Source organism: Pelobates fuscus, chromosome 3, assembly GCF_036172605.1.
Source record: "Pelobates fuscus isolate aPelFus1 chromosome 3, aPelFus1.pri, whole genome shotgun sequence".
Lineage (NCBI taxonomy): Eukaryota > Metazoa > Chordata > Amphibia > Anura > Pelobatidae > Pelobates > Pelobates fuscus.
Genome location: NC_086319.1, coordinates 175,900,251 through 175,918,432, shown reverse-complemented (window position 1 = coordinate 175,918,432; position 18,182 = coordinate 175,900,251). Strand labels below are relative to the sequence as shown.

The 18,182-nt window shown below is 40.4% G+C and overlaps 1 protein-coding gene across 1 annotated transcript; it reads right to left on the bottom strand.

Annotated features, from left to right (window-relative positions):
* Positions 1–1,722: 1,722 nt before the first annotated feature.
* Positions 1,723–12,284, bottom strand: NIPAL4 (NIPA like domain containing 4). The gene is made up of 6 exons (XM_063445348.1): positions 12,115–12,284; positions 5,028–5,240; positions 4,733–4,789; positions 4,237–4,327; positions 3,748–3,908; positions 1,723–2,339 (listed from the first exon to the last, which is right to left on the bottom strand). The coding sequence occupies exons 1-6, from the start codon at positions 12,146–12,148 to the stop codon at positions 1,723–1,725; spliced, it is 1,173 nt and encodes a 390-aa protein (XP_063301418.1). The 5' UTR covers positions 12,149–12,284.
* Between the last annotated feature and the right edge of the window lie 5,898 nt (positions 12,285–18,182).

Sequence of the window (18,182 nt, the reverse complement as noted above, 5' to 3'; positions counted from 1 at the left end):
AATACTACAGAAGTGCAGCTGCCTTTAAAAGACAACACTACATAGAAGTACTACACTGCATCATGGACACAAAACCATCCACAACGTGCCCATCCTTGGAGTTGTATTTGTGCATTTGGAAGTAAAAACGTTTTTATGTGCATGTATATGTATTTGTATGCACTGTTGCCATTGGAAAGCAGTGTAGTAAGGTTATGTAATGTGAGTGTAGAAGTGTGTATGTGGTCTTTAAATGGAGATGCACTTAGTAATATTGGTGTATAAATGGAGATATATATATATACATACATACACACACACACGTCTGCAGGTGTGTGTTTGCATGTAATGGATGCACACGCTTACTGCCACATACATGCATACTGACAAACTGTTACACAACATTTTTAGCCACCCTCCTGTTGACATTTTATGTGCAGAAGGGTGGCTTTCCTGGAGTTCTCCTACTGCAAAGGCAGATAGGCCACCAGCCAGTCCCACTATCTCCCCCCCTCCCAGGTTGCCAATGCTATAGGGACCTGGGTGCACTCTTAAAGGGCCTTGGCACCCAACTGGGCCCCTGTTCACCAATACCCATCACCTTATAGATATAGCCAGCATGGGAATAAAAACTACTTCAATAAGTACATTAGTCTTAAGTTTTCACCTCATAATTTAAAGGAAAAAAAATAATAATTTAGATATTCCCTAAAGTGAGATTTTAGTAATCAGGGTATACCTCTACACCAGAAGAAGGAGCTGGTGCAGTGAAGCAAGCAATAAAAAAAAAAATACAAATTGGTGAGATACATTTCATAAGTATTCCATGTTCAAACTTCGTAAAGGGAGCAGAAAAGTGCAAAACTGAATAGTTCTGGTAGTGACAGTTAAGGGAGGGGATGAGAGAATAGAGGGGAAATAAAAAGGTGTGGATAACAAAATAAACTTTAAAATACATTTATACATTTAAAAACAGAAACATTACACATTTACAGACCAAAGTATTACAAGAAGATTCATTAACTTTGAATGTGGATTCTGTAAACATTGAATTGATAAAGCAAATAGAGGATTAAATAGACCAGGTGATGGGTTACCTATTCACAGACTGAATTAGACCCTTCAAAATATTTACTAAAATGAGAGGCAGATTGTCTAAGAAGCAAGGCTATTTCTAGGTTTTTCCAGTAAGCAACCCTAATCTTGAGGCAATATTTCATTGTACTTTTTTAAATCCCAAAGTTGTATATAAAAATCCTGAAAATGTAAACTGCATGCTGGGAGAATCCATTTTAGACACTCGTCCAATTTAAAGGAAGATTGCTCCCATAATTTTCTGCTAATGGATACAAAAGAACCTTAGGTTATGCACCATGCAATATAATCTTTTATATATATATTTAAGTTTGCATTACAGCCAGAGAATGTATGTTTTAGCTCTTTATGATACATTTTTATTGTAAGCTTTGTTTCTTGCTGTAGATGTAGGTCCAAATCTTTGTGAGAATTTCAGAGGGTAGCAAAATTCAAGCAGAATTTAATTTGTAGAATCCGCTCCAATTGAAAAATGTTCACAGAAACTTAAGGTCCATAACCAGTTTGTGTCATTTATAGTAATATTGCTGCAATATTGGCAGAAAAGTCATATGTGGCTGCTAAAACATACATAAAAAAATAAAAATATACACAAATCATAAAACCAAGCACCAGTGCAGCAAACACTTGGGTATGGTCTCTGATTTTCTATGTATAGATCACAAATACCTTTGGAACATTGTCTTTGCTCTCAGTCTCCATATAGTCTATTAAAGTAATCTGGTCCTCTTTTTGAGAGGTTGGTGGAGTATGTAGGGGTGACTGCTGGATCTGCAATTGCTGCTTAAGGCTTTGAAGACCGATGTTGAAGTCCTTGAAAGCATGAAGCATAAAGACGCCTAGGATGATAATAACAAACCCACAAACGGCCCCAACACCATCCACCGGTGACATGGAAACCCATTCTTTGAAGAGGATAAGGGACGTTGTGATAACCACACTGGTAAATAGGACGTAGTAGATGGGAAAGACCATTGAAGTGTTAAATACATCCAGAGACTTGTTGAGATAGTTGACCTGAGTAACTACGGATACAACCAAGATCAGGATAAGGATCCAGGGAAGGGGATGTTGAACAACAGGCTGACCCATAAGAAGACCTTTAACAGCAATTCCTAAACCCTTGACAGAAGACACTGAGAAAGCCCCCAAGAGGGAACATATTGCCAGATAGACGAGGATGTTACTGCAACCACAGCGAGGGCAGATCACAAAGATCAAGATCAGGCAGCATATTAGCAGTAAGGTTATGTAGGCTATAAAACCTGCAAAAAAAAAAAATCTAATCACACACAAAAAAGGAATACATAGATTTGTATATGCTTATAGCAAATTCATACTATAAAATCTAGGAAAGTTATAAATTGTATAACACTTGTGTTATGTTTCATGCAGTAATTTATGGGGGGAAAAAAAATCAAGGAAGGGGGAAGTTAGATTAGAGATTTCTGTGAGAAATGCAAGTCTTATGGTTTGATAAGATCTGTGTTTAACAATGTTTTGACTATACTCTGAAGAGGGAGATATTTATTTTGTTTATTTAGGCAAACAATGGTGACTTCATATGAGACCTCTGTAGACCTGTCTGGGTCTAATACTGGACAGCTCATATGTGGGTCACAGATATGCAAGCTGTATTCTTCTCAAGTGACATACTTTCTGCTTGGAAATCAAACATGGCAAGCTTTTAAAAAGGACACTATAGTCCCCAAAACAACTTTAGCTTATATAAAAATAAAGCTGTTTTGGTGTATAGATAATGCCCGCACAGCTGAGAGAGAGTGTGAGAGAGAGAGAGAGTGTGAGAGAGAGAGAGTGTGGGGGAGGGAGAGTGTGGGGGAGGGAGAGTGTGGGGGAGAGAGAGTGTGGGGGAGGGAGAGTGTGGGGGAGGGAGAGTGTGGGGGAGGGAGAGTGTGGGGGAGGGAGAGTGTGGGGGAGGGAGAGTGTGGGGGAGGGAGAGTGTGGGGGAGGGAGAGTGTGTGAGGGAGAGTGTGTGAGGGAGAGTGTGTGAGGGAGAGTGTGTGAGGGAGAGTGTGTGAGGGAGAGTGTGTGAGGGAGAGTGTGTGAGGGAGAGTGTGTGAGGGAGAGTGTGTGAGGGAGAGTGTGTGAGGGAGAGTGTGTGAGGGAGAGAGTGTGAGGGAGAGAGAGGGGGGAGATGACACTTTATTGCACTCAGTTTCATTTAGAATTTCTTATCTCCTGCTCTGGTAATAAAGTTGAACGAACACACACACGCGTCCTGCACATGATTAAATTTCAATATACAGAGCAGATCTAAAAACTTTTAAAGTAAGTTTACATCGGATTGAAAATGAAACCATATTTTATGCATGCAGTCAGTCACAGTAAGCAGAGGTGTGGCTAGGCCTGCACAGAAACAAAAAAGTGATTTAAACTTCTAAAATGGCAGAGTATTCAGCAGTGAGACTGAAGGGGCATGATATATACACAAGTTGGCTCATTAAGCCAACGTTTTTGATGCTTATAGTGTTTCTGTAATGACATTATTACATACTCTTTTTTAATATGGGGTGGAGCATAGGAATGTTTCAGTGTGTTAATGATTGACCATTCATAATACATCAAACCAGTGTTAACAATATTAGTCTAGGTATGGAAGTGGTAAAAAAAAATAAATGACACATGGAAACTGAAGGTAATTTGTTTACTTACCTGGATCTTTGAGTTTTGAAGTCATTTCTGCCAAAGTATTAACCTCCTGTTCCTCAGGGGAGTGGATTACCATTACAGTGCTTCCCAGTACACTGAGAATGCATCCCAACTTCCCTAGAAGGTTCAGCCGTTCTCCCAGCAGGTAAGAAGACAGGACAGCACTGGATAGGAAAGGTTATAATGAGATCTTAATATTTTGTGTCAGCATAATTATACAATAGTTCCATGGAAAATGGGAAGGTGAAGAATACACACACGTTGAGCTAAAAACTGACCTGGCACCAACAATATCTGTGCAGAGACATTCATAAAACAAAACAAAAAAACAAAATTCTACACAGTTAATGTTCGTAACAAGTGTAAGCCTACTATTATGACAGGAGGGCTCTGGCACAGTTCCATGATAAGTAGTCAGGCATTTGTGCAACCTAGATTAACAGAACAGATTAGTTTCATTTAAAAATAAATCCGACATAATACAATTATTACCTGATTAGGACACTAAGGGCACCCAGAGGTGTAACAATTGTGGCTGGGGCAAAAGCATATGCTGCGAAATTGGCACCTTCACCTCCTGCCACTGCAAAGAGAAGAAAATGGATCCATTAAAGTAAATAAAAACTACACACGCACTACCACACGTGAGACAAAAGTCTACGGAATAGAGCCTTGTCCCAAAATTGGTCTTTATGAAAAGGTCCTGTTTTAAACTCTTAAAATTGGTATAGAGTAAAATTCCATGAAGATGGTATTTGGCATAGAACCATAGGTTTTAGCAAGTCTACTAAGGGGCCCTTAATCACGTCAGTATTTTCATTATTTTTTTTTACTAGTCAGAATTTAATAAAATCAGCACAGCTTCTGCACTTTCTTGCTGGACTCTCCACAAAAAACAAAAAGGCAGCTCTTATCTGCATTAGTGTGTATAAGTCTACTCATTAGGTAAAACTGATAAATTAGGCAGTGGTGTTGGTTTTGTACTCACTTGTTAAAAGGCCAGCCCACCACATCCAGTCTTTGAGATAGCCATGACCCCCAGCACCTGGAACAAAGTAAAGAAACAAATTGTAGCTTGTTATATTGCCCAAAACAATTCCCTTACGAGACCCTAAAGATTACATATGTATGCAAGCACAGCAGCAACACATTATACTCTGTTGGGTGATAGGTCTTCAGACTCAAAAGTTTCACTCACAAGTCACAATTTAGGTTTCCCTACATTTCAATCAAGTATACATTTCCCTTGGACCAAATGAAGATTTATCAACAGATCTCCTTACCTGCACGGATCCCGCCTTGTTGTGACAGACGTAGCAGTCCCTTTTTCTTAAGGATAACACTACTTCCAATAAGAAGGCAGGAAAGCACAGCCAGAGCCAGCCCAATAAGAAAGTCATAGTCTGTTGTTAGAGCAGAGCCCAAGCTGGTGTCATCATCACTCAAGATCTTGCAGACCACCTGACGTGAAGGACATTTCAAAGTAACCAGGGTCCCTAAGAAGAAGAAAAAAAAAAAAAAAAAAAAAAAAAAAAAGGAGACGTACCATCATCCAAATGAACATGGGCCGTTGGAAATCAGCACATGCCACACAGACCAATGAAAATAAAATTTAAAAAGTTTGAGATCCATCTGACTACAAAAGCCCCTAGCTAGAACGATATATAGCATTATAAAATCTTACAGAAGTATATGAATATTCTTCGGTTTACCTATGCACTGTGAAATGCTGCATGAGCAAGCAACCACTGAAAGAAAAAAAAAAAAAAAGGAAAGTTTCTGTGATCCAGGAACGTGGTGAGGTTACGTCAGTGGCTTGTGAGGAACTTACTAGTACAAGATACAGTCATAGCAATCCGTTCATTGGTGTTTTTTGCTGTGGAGCTCTGACTTTTTGCATTGTACATCACTGCATCAAAGACTTGTCATGCAGTAAAATAAAATATACACACCCCCCCCTGCCCACACACACGTGTGTGTAACTCCCTAAATCCTGGACTGGTAGGGGTGCCTTGTGGACTAATTGTGAACTGCTGTTCTAGACATTGAGCATATCAGCTGACCACTTTCAGCCTATTACATTATGGTATGAATCACTATAACTAGAAGGAAGTGTGCAACCTCTTGCTTAGCCATACCTCAAAATTAGAAAAATGAAAAAAAAATTACATTCAATTTGCTTTACTGTATCACTGATAATTGCAAAAATTTACATCTTTTAAATTACTGCTGTACATACAAACAAGTGCAAATTAACCCCGTTAACCAGAGCGTTTATACAAGATAAAACAAGTCAAAGGCAGACCGTCAAAATGTAACAGGACATGTTTAACAGAGATAGTTCCATTTATGCATTGGGAACGCAATTGCAAGTCTATAGATTTGCAGATAAAGAATACTTACCTGACATCCAGATCCACACAGGACAACTTGTTGTGGGAATGCCTGGTGCCCCACCCATCATTCTCTGATCTGTACAAGAATGCTTCCGTTTTGAGACAGATTAGAAGATGCCAGATAAGGCTGAACTACAAAAACCAGGTGTCGTTGTCAGGGAATTATATTCCAAGACAGAGTGCCATTAAATAGGAATGTAACTGAAGGAGCACCAAGGTGTTACATATATACTGAAGATCATCTCCAAAACAATATACATATACACACACACACACACACACACACAGTGTGGCATATCTTTTCAGCAGAACTGATTTAACTGGCATAAGAAGCACAACTGCATTTGAGCAACCAACAGAACTACTTTAAAAGTTTTGTAATTTAGTGGTAAAAATTAGACAAAATTAAGATAGCAAGCCTTTCAAAGGGGCATTCGGTACATTTTTAATACACAAATTTGTTTATTCCAGGATTACCTCAAAGTCATGGGGATTGGTCGATTTGTTGTGCAGTATAATATCCAAACCAATTTGAGTGATATTGGGGTGATCATAAAATAAAACATATCTGACAATCCCAGAGCTGCTGCAGCAACAGGCAAAAGATTGGTGAAAACGAGCAAACTGACGGCGCTAGCGGCAAATGGTGACCAGCAAAGGGCACAGGAGGACTCATGCTATCTAAAAGATACCTGCCCGGCACGTCGAAAAACAACAGACGCCGGACATGCGGCCTACTACAGAGCGGGACCTGAGGTCCAGGGGAGGCGGACGATCCCACGGCCCGGAAAGCGCTCACAAGCGAGAGAATACAAAAGCCCTGCTGCCCCCCCCCCCCCCCCCCCCTATGGACCAGTGGGGGAACATCCCGGTCCTCGCTGGGGACGACTTTCCCCACGCCTCAGATAGCCCAAGCGCCGAAACCCCGCAGCATGCAGGGCAGTCGGAGCCTAGCCAAGATGGCAGCCCTACAGCAGACCAAGACAAAACGCGCACTCACCAAACCACCCCAGCACACTCTGGAATTCTACGAGAGGTTCAGCGCTTACCTCTGGGGGAAGCTGAGCTCCCGAAGACAACTCTACAGGCAAGCGCTAAGAGAAATGGAGGCATGGATCCGTCCGGTTACCCAGCGCCTTCTTCGGGGGAAGCCCCACTGCTACTATATGGCGGCCTCCGGTAACAAATGGCACCGCGAACCAGCGGGGCAAAAAACAGCACCATGCCCCCCCGACAGCAGCAGTTATGCCTCCAAACAGGGCAAACCCCACTGGTGCACACAAGCTGCCGACTACTCTGAGAACCTAGCAACTAAGGCTGACCGGCGAGACACCTGCCTCACGAATGGGACTCGGACAAACAAAGGCCCACAAGATGGCAGACCTGCGTCCAGGAGAAACACGAGGCACCCGGGCACAGCACTGTTTCACGTCTAGGTGACAGGTACATTCCGGCATGATACATACCCACTGCCAAGCAAACACCGACCACCACATAGACAAGACATTGGATGAACGGGCAAGAAGCTCCGGACTGTCTCATGGCACAGACACTGATGGCACTGCAGCCCTGGTATATCCCAGTGGACACCCGATGAGTTCAGGCTCTCCTGTGAGCCTCTGGGACTGACATATGGACACAAACCTGTCTAATAATCTGAACAGCAACATGCAGAGTTTCTCAGGTCTGTACTCTGCCCACACGAGGCATTGGCGGAACGGCACTGTGGGAGAAAGACTCACCCTAGGGCACCTGTGACACGGACTACCCACACTTGCTGGAACACTTAAATGTGCAGCCCACCCCTGAGAGACCCACTTTGGATGGCAGGACTGTCATTCTGCGCTGCCCACTCAAACCCCTTGAAAAGTCGAGTGGTTAAAAATGTCAGGCTTCTCTGTTTATGATTACGTTCCCTTTATATATAATTTATCATTAGTAGTCCTAAGGCGAATGAATCAGTGTACCCAGCAAAGTTAGTTTACTCGTTCAGCATTATGCTTTTGACCTTCAAAACCTCACTGTTACCCGAAAGCAGCATGTTACAACTCACATTACATCTTAGGTTCAATGCTGCCTTTACTTATATCTGCCCACTCAGTGCACAGTTATCACCACTCACAGTATGTATAGCAGACATACCACAAAGCACACACCTCAACTTAACCTATACGGTGTAACTACCAAGCCTGAGTCTTACTATATAACATGCGTTGATTTACCTCGTAATTGATAAACCTCACTAAATGGAATAGCTGGTCATTACTAGTTCGAATAGCATGTTTACTATGCATAACATATCTATATACATGATCTTACTTAACTGTTTCTTGTTTCAAGGATTGAACCCACTTTTAAGCTACGTGTAACATATGACCTTTTACATTAATACAAAAATTGTGCAAATATTACTATGTTCCCCAATGTTGTGAATGTCATTGAAAAGCATGTGGAATACCTTTGGGGTACCACATACACGTTGTTATATCTTCATGCACTACAAAAATAAAGAATTAAAAAAAACAAAAACATATCTGAACATAGAAGAATTTCAGAAGAATCTCAAACATGGACAGACAAACCAAAACTAAAACACAGTGTCAGGTTTATTTACTAATCACTGAATTTTGTGTAAATGATCAGATATCATCTGGAGCTTGAATTCTGATAGCTATAGGGGTTATTGTAAAACACATGAAAGAACATGCTTTTGCCATTTCTCATTCTAAAAACAGCCATACCACAGCTCCCATTGAGCAGCCTCACCATTTTGCTGATATACCTCCACCAGTAACATGCTTGGTGCAGGTATTATTTATTTATTATTGCCATTTATATAGCGCCAACAGATTCCGTAGCGCTTTACAATATTATGAGAGGGGGATTTAACTATAAATAGGACAATTACAAATAAACTTACAGGAACAATAGGTTCGGGATTAAATAATCCCTCTAGTTATTTGGAAGTTCTATTGACCCCAATGACTTTAATTCTAAGCACTAACAAAGTGCTACATTATTTAAACATTGCACTGCCAAAAGTTAAAGACTTAATATTATATAAACTTGCAAGCTCTTAAAATCGCCAACACTACTACCACATCTAAATGTAGTCTTTTTTGTGTAAATCCTTCATTGGTGCATGACTAAATGTGATCGCCCTACAGTCCGGCAATTCAAAACATTGCTATTCCTGAGAAAACGACAATGCTTAAATCAAATAACATGCCTTCATTCCCAGCATTACGATGCTAAACGCTGTTAATGTTTGGGATTTGTTGCTTTATGAGAAACATCTGAATGGAGGAATACAGAAATTCCTGATTTATGAAAAGGCTTTGGATTGACAAAAAAAAAGTCATCAGAATTTTGTAGAAGGCAAAGAAGTTACAGAAAGATAACTGTCGGGGAGTTGGAATAAAGATATGTTTTATGACAATATTCTAGTGATTGTTAACCCCTTAAGGACCATACCTCTGAAATAAAAGGGAATCATGACATGTCACGTGTCCTTAAGGGGTTAAAAAGCACGAGGCCTAGTGTTTGAATTAAATGCTTTCATTTTTCAGGTCTTTGTTTCCCTCCAATGTTGTTAAACCTTAGCGGAGTATGGCTATTCGAGGACACACCAAATATCCCACTGTCCAAAACAGGTCTGTCAACCCATTGTTTGACAAACTGACAGTTACTCCCTTTCCATTATGCACCAACATAGGAACTTATAAAGGCACAAAGGGGGAGGCTTGTCATGGTCTTGCTCTAAACATTTTGCAAAGTAACAAACAATACAGCTTATTTTTTCAGGATGCAACATTTTGATGAATATTACCAATTAGAATACACTTTGGATTCTAGTGAAAGAACAATACATACAAAATACACAATTACATAGTGAGCTAGCCTAAAATGACCTTCCCCAGCCCAAACTTTCTGTGAGCGAGCAATTACAGACTTCCCAATGCAACTCAATGAGAAGTCTTTACAAGACTGAGCAGCAGTTGCCCCTTGGGTTTAGATTGAAGGAGCAAAACTACTAGGAAGTAACAAGACTGGTTGTCTGACAGCTGGGGGTGGACGGTGCAACAAGGTTAATTTAGAAAAGTAATTTTCTAGTGAAGTCTATACTTTATGTAAAGTTGGAAAAAAAAAATTCAAGGGCAAACTTAACATAAAGAACCTTAGAAAGCTAATGTGCTTTGGGTGTCGAGTGTCCCTTTAAGCTTGATCTAAATCAGGCCTGTCCAACCTGTGGCCCCCCCAGATGTTGCTGAACTACAACTCCCATGATTCTTTCAATCACACAAATAGCCATGGAATCATGGGAGTTGTAGTTCAGCAACATCTGGGGGCCGCATGTTGGACAGCCCTGATCTAAATGGAGAGGGGGTGGGCAGAGATGACAATCAGGCAGACAATAATGCAAAGCCAAGGCATGTGAAAATATATAAATTAAAAACCATGATAAAAGCAAAAAAAAAAAAAACACTCACAGTATGAAACCGATTAAATATAAACTCAATGGTTGATGAAGTGACAATTCCACACTTTCATAAAAATATGTAGAATAAAGACAGCCTAGAGCCATGCAGGAAAAGAAAAATCCCCAAATAAGCACAAAAAAAATTAAATAAAAAAACACTAGATGTTGCTGAACTACAACTCCCATGATTCTCTGGCTATCTATGCAATTCAAAAAATCATGGGAGTTGTAGTTCAGCAACATCTGGAGGGCCACAGTTTGAGGACCCCTGACTTAGACTATCACTTCAGTTATTTCCTGGGTCAGTGCTGCATCTCCATGGAGATACTGAACGCTCCCCAACAAGATGTATTGATTCAGTGCATATCTATGATGACATGTTTTGGCACAGCATGGCATTTTACCACGCATGCACAATAGCCCCCCAATGCTTTCCTGTGGGAAAACATTGGATTGGCTGAGATCATCAAGTCTAGGCCAGCTGCTGCAATACCTGCACAGCGATGGAGAAGAAAAGGTAAAATATTTTTAAGGTAAAGAGAGGGGGTCGGAGGCCTAAACTTATTTTAAAACTTTTATTTAATGCAGGTTTGTATTCCTAGTGTGTTCCTTTAACCCCTTAAGGACACATGACATGTGTGACATGTCATGATTCCCTTTTATTCCAGAAGTTTGGTCCTTAAGGGGTTAAGGAGGATTTCTCCTGAAATGATTGCACTGGTTCAAGTCGATTACCTTATGCAATTAATAAACGTTTTTTTTTCCCATATGGTAAGCTGAATCAAGTAGAATTCCAGCACTGAAGATTGTTTTTTATCAAGACATTTAGTACATTCTAGTTCTGGTGAATTAAAGCTAAGGTGGGTTTCAGCTTATTGTGGGAATTTGTCTTGAAAAGAGGTCTATATTCTACATGTGTAGACTAATCCACTAAATAAGAGACCTAGCTAGCAGGTAATGAGCCAATCCAGGTTATTGTATTGAAAAATACAGCTTGTTGTCCTACATCCCCTACATAAAGGAATTAACTACTAAATGTACCAATGGAAGAGTGAATTTTAAATTTCAAGCAAAAATACCCAAAACTGAACATAGACTTAAAAACACTTTTCAGTGTAAAATTCCAACTGCACTTTGAATTCCCAACAGCTCACACTAGTCACTTACCCAGTTTTATACACAAGGTAGAAAAGGTCTTCAATATTTGCCAACTGAGAACTACTACATATAACACAGCAAATATTTTACAATACGAGGAATATTTAACATTTGGCTAAATTGAGTTAGAATGCTAAAAACCTTAGAGATACTCTATGTTGATCCTCTGCAGGATGATGAATTTAGAAGCTTTGAGTGTACATTCCAATTAAGAGAATACAGTGCTGTGGCAAGTGGAGGGCAACACAGACATTCCTAAACAGCCTCACTGTACTTATTCCCAGCTAAACTCTAACAGTCCCCCATTGCATGGTACTGATTGTATTGCCCACTTACCGTTTGTGCAGCTCTGAACGAAAGAGATCGCCATGTGATGCAGACAGAATGCGAGATACTAACTCAAACAAACATCCCAAACACAACAAACAATTCAACGGATCCAGAAATGTGACTACAAATTCAGCCCCTTCACCTGGTCAAAAAAAGGTGCTTGGCTCCTCCCTTCATTTAAGTAGTTTGTGCACACCTTCTAAACGGAACAGTTTCACTCCTCCCCTCAGTTTCATTGCTAATCTGTCCTTTATTTTTATTGCAATAGATTGTCCACTACCTGTTCAATGGATGTCACATGACCTGAGACCTGAACACTCACACCATTAATGGTACTATAACCAAGTGCAGGGGTGAGAGTGTATTTAGTAGCATGTAGTCAATTGTACTGTGTACAAAATTAAAGGCATAACCAGTTGTTGGGTTTTTTTTTTGTTGGGTTTTTTTTACTTTGCTTTTTTAAATTAATTATTAGATGGGAAAAAAAGAATCTGCTTTGTGTTTTTCAAGTTGCTTGCTGCTACTAAGTAGGGTAGCCAATAAATTCAGTGAAGGGCAGAAAAATGAAAGCCCCCCAAGAACTTTTGCCCACCACATTCTATATTTTTGATTTGGCACATTCCTGCTGCATTAAACAACTGGATACCCCCACTATCTGTCTGTACTTAATGCACCATGATCACTTCTATGTTTTAATATGGGATATGTAATTAAAAGCCTGATATGTACTTCAGGGCTGAATTGGTTAAGATAAAGGCCAGCATTATCAGGGTTATTCACTGAAGTGAGATTCAAAGTAAATTTCAAATGTAAGGCCAGAGTAGCTGAACTGAAAGCAGAGCTGGCTTAGATTATTTTTCCAGTTCAGCTACTTTTACCTTGATTTTGAAATTCACTTTAGATTCCAATTTTAGTGAAATACTCTGTATGCATTTTCAATAAATATCACAGATTAAAACAGAAGGTTGAGAATTAATTGCTAGCATGGGAATTCGTTAATCCTTCATTGGTGCATGGCTAAATGTGATGCAGGATTTTTGTTTTCCACTTTGCAAGTGATTGATTACTGCAGAAACTTCACTTTGATTCATTCCATGTTATCTGTTTAGTTTACAGAGTATTATAATGATATCTACTTTCTTGTCCAGAGTGACTGAAATGTGCTGGAATGAGGTTTATTCAATTACATACACAGTCTGGTTTAGAAGAATTCTGGTCAAATGACCGTATTTTAACCAAATTTCCAGGATATTGGTAAATACAGGTGTATATTGTGATTTCATTTTATTTGTCATACCTCAAAACCAGGCAGTAGACAATTTCTGCTTATTAAGTTTATTGGGACTGAATTCTGTCTCAAGTTTGTTTGTTAATTCTAATGTCTTATCTTTGATTGCAGCCCATATTAATTACAAAAAAGCTAGCCAGTGACAGTTTTCTTTTACAATCAGTAATTCTAACATTCCTTGTTTCAAATAAAAAGACTGACTTTTAGAAGAAACCTCAGGTGTGCCTGGATATTTATTTTTTCCCCTTAAGTAAATAGGTCGGTGTCACTCCTTGTCATTTTTGTGATTTGTTGTAATTTGGTATAGTAAGCATAATGGAATTTGATGAGTTAAACACTGGAGAATTGTGGCTATATAATGATGACAAGTGACCTCCCATTTGCAGAGCTTCTTCTCTGACAGCACTATGGGGTAAGTAGGATTCTATTATTCTTCTCAGTCAGGGCTAGTTAGACAAGTCTTTTCAGTTTGACTTGCTGCACGGTAGTATGTTCAGGTACATGGGAAATCAAACAATCTCCAGATAACAGGCCTCCAAGCCAATGAGTTATTTTAATCCATGGTCAGCATTCAATGTCTGTCCATTTCAAAGAAACATCTGCTGAAAGCTAATTCAGATTGAAATTGGGTTTGCACACTGTCTGTCTGTCTGTCTGTCTTTCCAAGTTCCAGTGGTGCCCCTGTTATGAGAAACTATTTTTTATTGGCTTAAATTTAAAATTAAAAGTGTAGACACTGATATTGTTATGGTACTTTTTAGCAGTAAACCAAAATGTTTAAATGTCTATCTGTTCCTGTCCAAATTAATAAAATAAATTGCGTATATACGCTGAAGTAATTAAGTCTGACACACAAGGTTCAGGTTAAAATAACTTCGAGAAAATTTATTGGCAAGTGATTAAAAAGTGGACGCGCAGGTCCTTTTAAGAGACATTTTACGTCATCATTGATTATTAGAATATCAGTAAATAAACATCATTAATTGGATTAATTGTCAAGTGTCGGGATTAGTGTCCTCCTATCAATATAATTAATTGGTTCAAACAACTAAGTGGTTAGTCCCGTGTCCACCCACCAAGAGGTGGGATTGTTCTGGACACGGGTGGGGGACAAGGGGTCTTGAGCGTCATTTTACACGGTCGGTGATCTCAGGCCTCGTGGCCAGGTGCAAGGTCTCTTATGAATAGAACATTTCATTACTACTGTGTTCTCATGGCCTTCAAACTATACTATGTTGCAAATCTAAGGAAAAGTCAGCAATTCCTGTGTTAATCATGTCTTTATAGAAAATACAGTCTTTGTTCTATTGTATTAGATGTGCTGGGAAATTCTGTCATGTAAGGTAGTTTTAAAATGAACAAGTTAGGTTATGAGGACAAAATGGAGGATTGAAGAAGTCAGGTTAGGAGGACAAAATGGAGGATTGTCACAGTATGAGGTTAAAATGGAGTTAGTGCAATAATTGAATACAAGTGCAAAGGTTTTTTAAATAATCCCACATCAGTCCCCCCTATGAAATGTTAGATTCTAAGAGATAAAACTTTATTAAGTTAGTACCAGGAAGACGTGTTAACCCAAAGGCACAGAAACCCCGTGGCCGCTAGCTAGGTGTTAATGCAAAGTGCAAGGCTGTCCCTAGTTCTGACCCTGATAGGCTAACTCATCCGTCAGTATGGCTCTCGAACACTTCACACCCATGGGTATCCCATGGCAGCTAACCCACCACTTCTCCAACACGGGGTCTTTACCATTCACTGACAGATGCTGTCCCTAAGTTAGTCCCTTCCTAGAATTCCTGCACTTTATCAACAAAAGGGATTGTTTGCAGCGGCAGACAGGGTGAGTTGATGTCTTGGAGCTCTTGGTCATCAACTTCGAGATGGGTGAAAGTGGGTGCCGCTTGGTCAACAGTCTTCAGGAGGGATTTTCTCAGACATGGGAGGATACAACAAAAGAGAAGAGCAAAGAGAAAAAGAAAAATTAGTATAGCCATACCAATATGCATTAAAGCCTTTTGCCATCCTGTCATCCAACCAAACCATCTTTCCCAGGGATCTTGTATCCCAGAATTCCTTTTTAACTCTATAGACAGGTCATTTAATTTTTCTATGGCTAAAGTAACTTTACCATTAGGGCCTGTGTTTTCTGGGATGTAGGTACAACAGGTCAAGGTGTCAGGTAAAATTTTACAAACCCCTCCTTTTTCGGCTAAGATCATATCTAGGGCCATTCTATTCTGGAAAGCCATTTGGGATGTGGCCTGCAACTGTTCGGCCAACCCCTGGAGGGCGTCTCTTGTATAATTAACAAAACGCTGTTGATTATAATAAATGTAATTGATCCAATTTAAATTCTTGTTTGTGGTAACTATGGCAAAAAGTGATTCAAATCCTGCAGCAACTTCATCTCTGGCTTTAAATTCATTGGGCACCCCCCTAGGCACCCCAATAGCATCAATATAAACATGAGGATCAAAACTTCCTTTCACTGGGGCGTCACGCTTAACCTTAGTGTGCCTGGACTCATGGGTGACGAGGTGTGTGTCAGAGATAATATGTATAGGCATAATAGCTTTAGCCAAAGTACACTCCCCCCACCACTCCTTGTCCATTCTGGATCTCAGCTGTAAATCCCCACACAACCAGTAGATATCCCCTAATGACCTGGTGTGAAACTGCAACAAGTCCATAGAGACACTCCTGTAGGTAGCACAATACCCCTTAGAGAAGTTACCCAAGAATCTACCAATTCCATCATAATTAGCATAACAAGTGTAATTACCTTTATACACGGTAATACCGTCTGGGGGTTTGACATCCTTGGTTAGGAGAGGATACTCCTTTGTCCATGCACTACATATGGACCTGTTAAAATCATAGTGATAGGCAAAAAGGCTTAAAACACATTCCTCTATATCTACTGGCAGGATTAGAGGTACGGTACCCAGGTGAGGCCGGGCACCACCACACACATAGCATGCAGTCTTATTATGCTTATTAGCATTATATTTCATCCATTCTAACCATAAATTTACATCATTAAAACCTGTTTCAGCGGCCATGGTATCTTCAAAGGTGGGGTTAGCAATGGCCATCATATCTTGAAAGGTCTGGATATGAGGTTTTAATGGGTTAGGGACCATATGGGTGGCCCCTTGCCACTCAGAAGAGTTGCACATATCTTTTAGGAAGAAATGCCCTAATTTACGGTAGGAACCCTTTTTCCAATACATTCCCATCACATACTGGTCTGCATCCGTTGGGCTTGGATGCTCAATGTTAAGGATTAATTTCATTGGTGTGCCTCCCCCAGGCTTTCTCAAAGTCATTCTCTGGAGAAGGGATCTACCTTGATCATCTACTTTAGATAAGGCACTTTTTGGTTTGTAACCCCAGGCAGGCCCGGCATTCCATCCCGCCGCCCCCCAATGATTACAATTGTGCCCCCATTGTTTGTCAACTACACAAACATATGGGTCTTTTGAATGAGGGATATCTCTGTAAATACTCTGGATTTGTGATGTGGGGAACGGGCATTCTACAATGTCACAATAGTCAAAGGTGTAAGTAGCCACATGGGTGCATGATGAATTGTACCAGAAGGTATACCCACTAATATCTTTGGTGATGGCTACTTGTTGGGCCTTTATAAGGCTGATTAAGGAGAAGGTGTACCAGAGGTACATGCTTGTGCGGTATCTGCTTCCTCAGGGGCTGGAGATTTCTTGCAGTGGGAAGCGTGGATCCAATTTGGCCTACCGGCCAGTTTGACGGAGGTTGCGGTAATCAGGAGAACTTGGAATGGACCGTCAAATCTTGGTTCCAGGGTATTTTTCCGCACAAACTTCTTGACCAGAACCCAATCTCCGGGAAGCAGGTTATGGGTACCTGTATCCAAATCGGGATCTGGAATTGAAGAGAAAACTTGGGCATGTATTTTGTTCAAGGCACTTGCAAGTTCAGTTACATAATCTACTAAAACATCTGATTGGAGCTGTAACTGTTGCGGATAATAACAACCTAGTCTGGGTGCTGTCCCAAATAGAATTTCATATGGGGACAGTGAATGCTTCCCTCTAGGTGTGTGCCTAACACTAAATAAAGCTATTGACAGGCTTTCTGGCCAGGGCATCTTTGTTTCTTGTGACATTTTTAACATTCTGGCTTTTAGAGTGCCATTCATGCGCTCTACTTTACCACTACTTTGTGGGTGGTAAGGGGTGTGGAAGGCTAGGGTTACCCCTAGAGCAGTCCAAATTTCTTTAGTCACTGTTGCTGTGAAGGCTGGGCCTTGATCACTTTCAATGACTTCTGGGAGTCCAAACCTACATACTATCTCTGTAAGTAGGCGTCTTGCGGTTGTTTTTGCAGTGATATTGGCCACTGGGTAGGCCTCTGGCCATCCTGAGAACATGTCCACTATGACTAGTGCATATTCATGGGGCCCACTCTTGGGCATTTGGATGTGGTCAATTTGAATTCGCTGGAAGGGGTACATGGGCTTTGCCAGGTGTTTTGCAGGCACCTTGATTGGTCTTCCTGGATTGCATTTTGCACAAATAACACAGGCCTTACAGAAGCTGCTGATCAATGTTGTGATTCCGGGTGCTTCATAATACTTCTGTATGAGGGCGGCCATCAATTCCTTTGACAGGTGTGCAGGCCCATGTGCCCATTGGACAACTGCTGGATATAAATTTTTTGGAAGACAAAATTTAAAGTTGTTGTAATATACTCCGTCCTTTTGGACAGCTCCTTTATTTTTCCATTTTTGGATTTCTTCAGG